The sequence below is a fragment of the Danio aesculapii genome, chromosome 19 (genome assembly GCF_903798145.1).
Source record: "Danio aesculapii chromosome 19, fDanAes4.1, whole genome shotgun sequence".
NCBI lineage: Eukaryota > Metazoa > Chordata > Actinopteri > Cypriniformes > Danionidae > Danio > Danio aesculapii.
In genome coordinates this window covers 15,570,136-15,580,249 of record NC_079453.1, presented here as the reverse complement: position 1 = coordinate 15,580,249, position 10,114 = coordinate 15,570,136, and the positions used below count along the sequence as shown (strand labels likewise).

Genomic DNA, 10,114 nt, shown 5'->3' with positions numbered 1-10,114 from the left:
GAAGAAGTTGTTTTGGATATTAAAACAAATCAATGCATACTTAATTCAAAGCAGACAATTCTTTGACTATAAAACATTGTTTCAAATACATTACATTTTTATTTGAGTTTGTTAAAAGAGCTCATTCTAAACAAGATCAGTCTAAACTACATTTTCCACACAGATGTGTCACATCACGCAGTGTTGGCATTTCCTGGCAATACAATGCTATATCAATATTTGCTTAATATTTTTTTTTGTTTACATATGTATATACACATATATAATTATTATTACTATTCTTATTTTAATATATATATATATATATATATATATATATATATATATATATATATATATATATATATATATATATATATATATATATATATATGTTTTTGGGTTTTTTTTGCTGTCCAAAACTGGTATATTATATTTTACAGTACACTCATTTGTGTATTATTTTAATCTGGGGTTTGAGGCTTATTATATTCCCAGCTCGTTCCTTGACTCCTTGCGTATACCTGACAGTGAAGCTGCTTCAGTTAGAGCAGAGCCTCAGCAGGTAGCAAACCTCTCAATTAGATTATATATAGCGGGAATGCAGTGAAATAGTTTGAGAAATTTATCACACAATGTTGTTTTCTCTGGAGGAATTGTCTACAGTATACACATCTCTCTGCTGCAGCAGGTGGGTAACTGGCCGAGTAGCAATATTAAATCACAAAATCACTGATTTGTTTTTGTTTTTCACATTGGGAAATCTGAGCTTCCCAACAAAGAATTGCATAAATCTGTGTTTTTGAACACATGTCAGCATTTTTGAGTCTGATTTAGAAGAATGAAGCGGGGGCTGTTGGGGGGTTTTTTTTAACCTTCCTGTCATGTTCGGATCAAATCTGAACGATTTAAACTTAAAACACTCATAAATATTGTGATTTACATCTGATTGCCTCAAGGCCTTATGATATCCTCCACACTATGGACTTAAACATTTAAAAGTGATAATCATCTCTTTCATTGAACTGAATGTTTTATTCGACCTTGTTCCACGTTCCCCGTCTAGCAGGAGCACTTTTAGCTTAGCATCAATTATTTTATTGGATTAGACCATTAATATCTCACTTAAAGATGGCCAAAGTATAACTAGTGCTAGTTCTGTGTCCATATTCACCACTTATACCCTCAGTCACTATTCCCTACATTAGTTCACTAATAAAGTCCAATTGAAGGACTGAATGAAAATTCAAGCACTCAGTACACAGGAAAGTAAACTGTTTTGTTTGTGCTTTGCTGGTTGATAAATCATTCAGATGGATTAAAATAGAAATTTCTTTGGTTAGACCCTGTGATAGTTACTTTAGCGAGCTGTCTATTGGTAATGAAACAAAGTATTTTGATTTCTGTCATATATTGTTCATTTTGTAAAACATTTTCAGTGCCTATTTGTATTTTAACTGCTGTTATTTAAAGTCTAATTCTATAAATTCATGTTAAGCACTACTTGTTCACAGCTAAAGAGTGTTGAATGAAAATTTGGTGGTAAAAAAGTTTTTTTTTTTAGTTTGTTTGTTTTTGTGCTAATTTAAGGTCTTAAAACAGGCCAGTCAATCTTGACCAGTAACACTTAAGTAAGTGGTGGGATATAAACACGACAAGATGGTTAATGGTAACCCAGGTGTACTTTTGTAGACTATTGAACACATACTTTACTAATTCCCAATTAATAATTAAATTGATATTTTATTAGGTCAAAAGCATATTTGGTAACTTCATAGACACTGATTACAGTGTAATATAGATATATTTTTAAGCCATAGAAGTTTAAAAGTCTTCCAATTACAGTTGCAGTATGGTTATTTAAATTAGTATTTCAGTAGGTGTTCTATAAAGGGTTAAAGGCTAAGCTTTTCATTGATTCAAGATTCATTGATGTGTGGTTTAGAAGCACAATTATTATATTCTCAAACTGTTTAAAAATATTTTATAGCAAACCTTACAGAAAAGTTTACTTAACTTGGTAAACACCTTTGAACTACCACTGGTCCATGACAATTTTAAAGTAGATCTACCTGTTGTAACAGCCACAGCCATATCACCCTGCAGCCCTAGACCGGTCTGAGCAAGGTGATGGGAGAGCACATGGGAAAACTAGCTTGCTGTTGGAAGTGGTGTTGGTGAGGCCAGCAGGGGGCACTTAATCTGCAGTCTGTGTGAGTCCTAATGCCCCAGTAAATTGAAGGGAACACCATACTGTCAGTGGGTGCCATCTTTCCAACGGGATGTTAAACCGAGGTCCTGACTCTCTGTGGTCATTAAAAATCCCTGGGGAGTAACCCTGGTGTCCTGGTCATATTCCCTCTATTGGCCCTCACCCATTTTGGACCCATCCACTGAATTGGCTCTATCTATCATCCAAGTGGACGCTGCACACTGGTGGTGTGGAGAGACCCCCTCATGATTGTGAAGTACTTTTTACACAATAAATATTCTTTATAAATACACATTACGCTACACCAACATCTTTGTTAATTCATTTCTAATGCTCATTCCTTTCACACAAATTAGAGTGAAAACATAAACACTGAGAGTTGATTCAAATTATTTTGGCAATACTCTAAAGTCTAAAAATAGCCTGCTTCTGAAAGAGAGGTAACTTTAACTCAAAGTTAGTTACTGTGGATACTTACTCTGTGAACCTAACCTGGTCAGGTCTCCTCCCCTTTTTTAAAGGCGAAGTGGCATTTCTCGCCTTAGCCTTACGTTTCCACCCACCTATTTTAATGCTCATTTTGGAAATGCACATAAAAAAAATTGATGGAAGCGTCATGATGCACATAACTTTTGAAAATACACTTAAAAAACAAATGCGCGTAACTGAGTAGGAAAAACTTTTATTTGTTAAGAAAAGATATGCATAAACTGTGATGGAAACACTTTTACTGAACAAATTCCATCATGCACATTAAAATAGTTTGTTATAAGATATCATATGATGATGAAAATATGTGTGAATGGACAAACCAGCAGGCTGAGCACACTGTAAAACATCTCAAATGTTGTTTTGGTCATTCTAAAATGGCTTAATCATTTCAGTATTAATGTATATAATTAATTACCTCCAGAGCGTCTAGAGCGTGTCAAGACCGTATGTTCTCCGCATCTCATGGCTTCAAATGCCACCACACATTCATTATATGTCAACATTGTCTTCTGAGGTGCAAGTACATTTATTAAATACAGATAAGATTGACGCAGCTTCTTCTACTTCAGTAAATTCTAGTTTTACTGTTGATATTTGGCAACAGTTAATCCAGGAAGTGATGATTTTGTTCTCTTTGATTCATTGGATAGAAACGCTGCTTTATTCGCACATCTTTTCAATATTGCAATATTCCAGTTTTGCACATACATTTAATTAATATTTTTGAATGGAAACATTGCCTACATTTCAGTCACACAAAGAACAAAGTCATGTACAAGAATGGCTTGTGCCTTTTTAACGGATAATTATCTTAAATTCACTGACCTTCGACATGTTCTGTAACTAGATTAATGGGATTATTACTCGTTCTAAAAACATTTTTTCGTTTTGCTTATATTCTAAATGTCATATCAACCTCTATCACTTGATCAATAAAAAAGGCAGACACACAAGTGCACTTTTAAATCTATTAAAGCTGATCAACGTGTATAAAAAAGTGGGAACCTTAAATTAAACATTTCCACTGAACATTAAGTTAAGGTTATATGCATTCTTGTTTTGTCAAATTTGTTTTAGAAACAATGCAGTAGCCTATTTTATGTAATTTAATGCAATTACATCTGAAATAGCTTCAAAATTATGGCCAATTCCCCACTTTTTCAAGTAAAAATTTACTAAAGTCATACATTACATTACTTATTATACTTGAATATTTAAATACTTTAAATGTAAAATTACGCATTAACTTGAGCAGCTATGTTTTTTCCACGCTGTCTCTGTGCAGTGGTGTTATTTTTATAAATATATGCTTATGTTTGCTATAACTTTGCATGAGCACATCAAGCTCAGCTGGAGAAAGAAATGCGGATCCCTTTTACATGGTGACTCTTAATATCTGCGCTCCATTGATAATGCCTTTTTATAGTTGCTGTGTGCGTGCTTAACTCTGAGTTGGTCTACTGGAAGTTGATTGACCTAACTTAGATCAGCTATTCTGAAACCAAAAACTCTTGAGTTTTTAATCTCTCGGTAAATCAAATCAGAGTTCAAGTTTAAACTCCGAGTTTGTTGAACCTCCTTACTGAAACAGGACCCTAGTGTTTCCTTAGTTCTGTTTCTTGCCACTCATCAGTTGTCATGGATATTAATTCCAGAACCTGCTTATATTTAGTTAATTAGTCTGTCTATTCAAGTCCCTTGGTATTCTCTGTTCTTGAATTTTCCATTGTTCTGCTACATGTATGGATATGTGTTTGTTGAACTTCTTTAAATATTTGTCCTTTATCGCCCTTGCATTTCTTCCAGTGACTCCTACTGTAGTGAATGTAAATCTAGCTCTTTTTAAGGATTCTGCCCTTATGGTGTGGCTCCCTAAAGAACAACTCCCTTAACTCTCTTCTTATATATCTTATATCCCAAATGGCTCTTTGTTTAGTATAATTCGTAGCCTTCTATTTTAGCATTTAGCTATTGTAAATGGGTTTGTTAGTAACAATGGCTATGCTTAAATGGGCATCAGTAATCGAAATACTGATGAATGTTCCTTTCATTATCCTGTTTTACATGTTATAGCACATAATTCGATTTACGTCAATGCGTCACCAGGCAATCCATGCTTCCTCCGGAGTTTCATGTAATTTTGAGAGTTTCGTTTTTAATTTGTCAACTTTAACTGCAGTTTAGCACTTTCATTTTCATTCAGGAACATTTCATGCATGCATTTCATTCAATTGAGATCTTCAACATCTCACCTCGCGTGACGTCACTGTCACTGGACGGTAGCTTCGCTGCGTTTGTTTGGAGTTTGCTGCGTTTGTTTGGAGTTTAGATTCTCAATTTACATTTTTATCATAAAATACCTCCTCATTCACTAAATATTTATCTCTCCTACTTGGGGTGAACAATCCCCTAACACACTCATACAAACAAATCTACTTTTAAACGTTCTGTCTCTCGAGCATCCGCTTGGTGTTTGTAGCTTTAGCCTGCTAGCACCGCTGGTCAGCTAAAGCTACCAACCTCTTTCACTCACTTATTTTCTCACTTTCTGGCTTTGCTCTTCACCTTGTACAATGTCGCTTGCGTGTCTGTCCTTGAGTGCAGGAGAGGCATCGATGGAGGCGCTGGAGCTGGAAGCGGTGGAGTCCCAGATTCGCTCGCTGGAGACGAAGCGAGAGGGCATCAGGGCACTGCTCTTAACCCGTACTCGCTCGTCTGAGGTAAGTGTCCGATACAACGACAATCTCCCAGTTTCTTCAACCCCGCGTGTTTCTCTGTCCAGGCCCAGCGCACCGAGGACGCGGTGCACCCAGGCGTCGTTCACGCCGACTCCCGGCTACCACGGCCCCTGGGTGCAACCGCGTAAGGTGCTTGCCAGGTCCCGGGGCAGAACGTCTCCTCCTCCGGTGTTCGAGATCCCCACGGAGAACCGCTTCGCCCCTCTCCGCGAGACGGGTCGCGATGTTGCCATCATTGGCGACTCAATCGTGCGCCACGTCCGCTCCACTTCCTCCAAAGGTAACAAAGTACGCACTTTCTGCTTCCCTGGTGCCCGAGTTAAGAATATTTCTGCACAGATACCTACTATCCTGAGCGCTGCCGAGAGCCTCGGTGCCGCCGTCCTCCACGTGGGGACGAACGACACCGGGCTCCGGCAGACGGAGATCCTGAAGAAGGACTTCAGGAGCCTGATCGAGACGGTTCGACCCACTTCGCCCGCCACGCAGATCATCGTTTCTGGACCGCTTCCTACCTACCGCCAAGGAAATGAAAGGTTCAGTAGACTTTTTGCTCTGAATGATTGGCTATTAACATGGTGTGAAGAACAGAAATTGCTCTTTGCCAATAACTGGAATCTTTTCTGGGAGCGTCCTAGGCTTTTCCGCGCTGATGGGCTGCACCCCAGTCGAGCTGGAGCTGAACTCCTGTCGGACAACATCACCAGAATACTTCGCTCTATCTGACTAGTAAGTAAAAATTCACAAAATTCACAATTTAGCCACACAGACTCCTATTCGTCCCACATAAATAACAGTAATACATACCTAGCTAACCCCATAGAGACTGTGTCTGTTCCTCGTATTATTAGATCAAGAAACAAACGTACTGTGTGCTCCAGAAATAATCTATTAAGAATTAAACCAGAAAAAACACTAAAAAGTGAAAATACAAATTTCATGAAGCTTGGTCTCCTAAACATCAGGTCACTAGCACCTAAAGCACTTATCATAAATGAAATAATAACAGATAACAATCTTAATGCACTCTGTCTCACTGAAACCTGGCTGAAACAAAATGACTATATTAGTTTAAATGAAGCAACTCCTCCAGGATTCTTATATAAACATGAGGCTCGTCAAACTGGTCGTGGTGGTGGAGTCGCGTCAATCTTTAGTGATATTCTTAATGTTAATCAGAGAAACGGACTTATGTTTAGCTCCTTTGAAGTACTAGTGCTTAATGTTGTCCTTCCAAACACTATGCAAAAACCTATGTTATCTCTCGCTCTAATCACCATATATAGACCTCCAGGACCCTATGTCAATTTTCTAAAAGAGTTTTCTGATTTTATCTCTGACTTACTAGTTAAAACTGATAAAATACTAATTGTAGGAGACTTTAACATCCACATAAATGACGCTAATGACACATTAGGGCTCGCGTTTACGGACTTGCTGGTCTCACTAGGAATAAAGCAAAATGTTATTGGTCCAACTCATCGCCTAAAGCATACACTAGATCTAATTCTGTCTTATGGAATTGAGGTCACTGATGTAGACATTATACCACAAAGTGATGATATTACAGACCACTACCTCTTATTATATAAGCTGTGTTTGCCTGAAATTAGCAGATCCGCTCCGATATATCGTCCTAGTAGAACTATTGTTCCATCCACTAAAGATGAATTTATAAATAACTTACCTGATCTTTCTCTACTTCGAAATGCACCCGCAAACGCAAATGACCTTGATGTAGTAACCAGCAGTATGGATGCCATCTTTACTAGCACTTTAAATACTGTGGCACCCATCAAACTAAAAAAGGCTAGAGAGAATAAATCTACACCGTGGTATAATAGTCAAACCCGCGCTCTCAAAACAGCAACCTGTGCCCTGGAACGTAAATGGAAAAAAACTAATTTAGAAGTCTTTAGAATTGCATACAAAGACAGTATGTCCAGCTATAGGAGGGCTTTAAAATCTGCCAGGGCTGAGCACCTCCGCCAACTGATAGAAAATAATCATAACAATCCTAGATTCTTATTTAACACCATCGCTAAATTAACAAATAATCGGTCATCTTTGGAACAAAACGTTCCACCGCAAATTAGTAGTGATGACTTCATGAATTTTTTCAGTGATAAAATAGAAGGCTTTAGACAGAAAATAGGAGATATTAAACTTTCTGCACCGCCTTATACTTCAGATCCAGTAAACACGCCTCTGAATCTAAATAACCTACAGTGCTTTAAAATCATAGAACAGGAAGAGCTAGACAAAATTATAAATAGCTCTAAATCAGCTACGTGTATATTGGACCCAATTCCAACAAAGTTACTGAAAGAATTGCTACCTGTTATAGGAGAACCTCTTCTTAACATTATCAACTCTTCTTTATCTTTAGGCCATGTTCCAAATCCCTACAAGTTAGCTGTTATTAAACCTATTATTAAGAAACCACAACTGGAACCCAGCAACTTAGCTAATTATAGGCCTATTTCAAACCTTCCATTTATATCTAAAATACTATAAAAAGTTGTTTCTGCTCAATTATGCTCCTTTCTGCAGACCAACAATGTTTTTGAAGTGTTTCAGTCAGGTTTCAGAGCTCATCACAGTACAGAAACTGCATTAGTGAAAATAACCAACGATTTACTCTTAGCTGCTGACCAAGGGTGCATCTCGTTATTAGTTCTACTCGATCTTAGTGCGGCATTTGACACCATTGACCATGGTATCCTTATTAATCGCTTAAAGTCTACAGGTGTCCAGGGACAGGCCCTACAATGGTTTAAGTCATACTTATCTGACCGTTACCAGTTTGTAAATATAAATGGACAGCCTTCACAAATCAGCCCAGTAAAATACGGGGTGCCTCAAGGATCAGTTTTAGGCCCTTTACTGTTTACAATATACATGCTACCCCTGGGAGACATTATTAGAAGTCATGGGATCAGCTTTCACTGCTATGCAGATGATACTCAATTATATATTTCAACTAAATCTGACGAGACATCTAATCTGTCCAAGCTAACTGAGTGTATTAAAGATGTTAAAGACTGGATGACCAACAATTATCTTCTCTTAAACTCAGACAAAACAGAATTATTACTTATTGGGCCTAAATCCTGTACACAGCAGATCTCACAACTCGACCTACAATTAGAGGGATACAAAGTTAGCGTTAGTTCTACTATAAAAGATCTGGGTGTCATATTAGACAGCAATTTAACTTTTAAAAATCATATTTCCCATGTCACAAAAACTGCTTTCTTTCATCTGAGAAATATAGCTAAGTTACGAAGTATGCTATCCATCTCAGATGCAGAAAAGCTAGTCCATGCTTTTATGACTTCTAGGCTGGACTACTGTAATGCTCTGTTTGCTGGCTGCCCAGCATCCTCTATTAACAAACTTCAATTAGTACAAAATGCAGCTGCCAGAGTTCTAACCAGGTCTAGAAAATTTGATCACATCACCCCAATTTATCCTCCTTACACTGGCTGCCTGTTAAGTTTCGTATTGAATTTAAAATATTGCTTCTTACATATAAAGCTTTAAATAATCTAGCTCCTGTTTATCTAACCAATCTTCTGTCTCGCTACAATCCAACTCGCTCTTTAAGATCTCAAAACTCAGGGCTTCTGGTAGTACCTAGAATAGCAAAGTCGAGTAAAGGAGGTCGAGCCTTCTCATTTATAGCTCCTAAACTCTGGAATAGCCTTCCTGATAACGTCCGAGGCTCAGACACACTCTCCCAATTCAAAACTAGATTAAAGACCTATCTGTTCAGTAAAGCATACACTTAGTGCACCACTTAGGGGGCTTCCACACAGGTTATGCATCTTGCTGATATACACTGTGAACATCAGCTACGCTAATTATTTTCTTTATTCTCCATTTCCACCTGGGGATACTCTTCCCGAGGCCCTCAGACTATGCAGAGTCACTGATTCGACCCAAGACCAACGACTAGATGATCCCAAGGTTTCCATATCCTGGACCTGGCCGAATCCTGAACAACTACTGCGATGGTCATGGAAAAGTGGAGAACATGAGACTGTTTCCTGTGACGCTCCAGAGACAGACGAGTCTTCGCTGAGGCCAGCTTCCAGCCTCCTCCACTGAGACTGCAGCTCTGCACAAGACGTTTGGCCAGCGGAGAAATTAAAATGGTCGTGCCCAACTGAGCCTGGTTTCTCTCAAGGTTTTTTTTTTTCTTCACTTCCGCCTTTAGTGAAGTTTTTTTTTTCCCTCTCCGCTGTCGCCACTGGCTTGCATGGTTCAGGATCTGTAGAGCTGCGCATCGTTGGATTTGCTCTTCAGTATTTGGACTCTCAGTAGTGATTATTAAACCACACTGAACTGAGCTAAACTGAACTGAACTTAAACACTACAAACTGAACTATACTGTTCCTATTTACTGTGACCTTTTATGTGAAGCTGCTTTGACACAATCTACATTGTATAAGCGCTATACAAATAAAGGGGAATTGAATTGAATTTCTGTTTAGTTCGATTATGACCTTAATCGGATTAAATGAATCAAAAATCCCTGTTTACATGGTAGAATCTTAATCAGAGTATTGTCTCAATCATATTAAAATCAGATTATTGGTGTCCATGTAAACGTACCCAATGTTTTTTATTCAGCATTTTCTTGAAAGCCTTTTTTTTTTCATTTTTATTACAAAAGATAGTTACTGTC

General features: G+C 37.9%; 1 protein-coding gene across 2 annotated transcripts; it reads left to right on the top strand.

The window, feature by feature from the left end:
* The first annotated feature begins 5,049 nt into the window (after positions 1–5,049).
* LOC130247302 (uncharacterized) lies at positions 5,050–9,784 on the top strand. 2 transcript variants are annotated; one of them, XM_056480546.1, is made up of 2 exons: positions 5,050–6,150; positions 9,334–9,784. In XM_056480546.1, the coding sequence occupies exon 1, from the start codon at positions 5,257–5,259 to the stop codon at positions 6,145–6,147; it is 891 nt and encodes a 296-aa protein (XP_056336521.1). In that variant the 5' UTR covers positions 5,050–5,256; the 3' UTR covers positions 6,148–6,150; positions 9,334–9,784. The 2 variants fall into 2 exon arrangements, with proteins under 2 accessions (XP_056336521.1, XP_056336522.1); XM_056480547.1 differs by having other exon boundaries at positions 9,342–9,362.
* Positions 9,785–10,114: the final 330 nt, after the last annotated feature.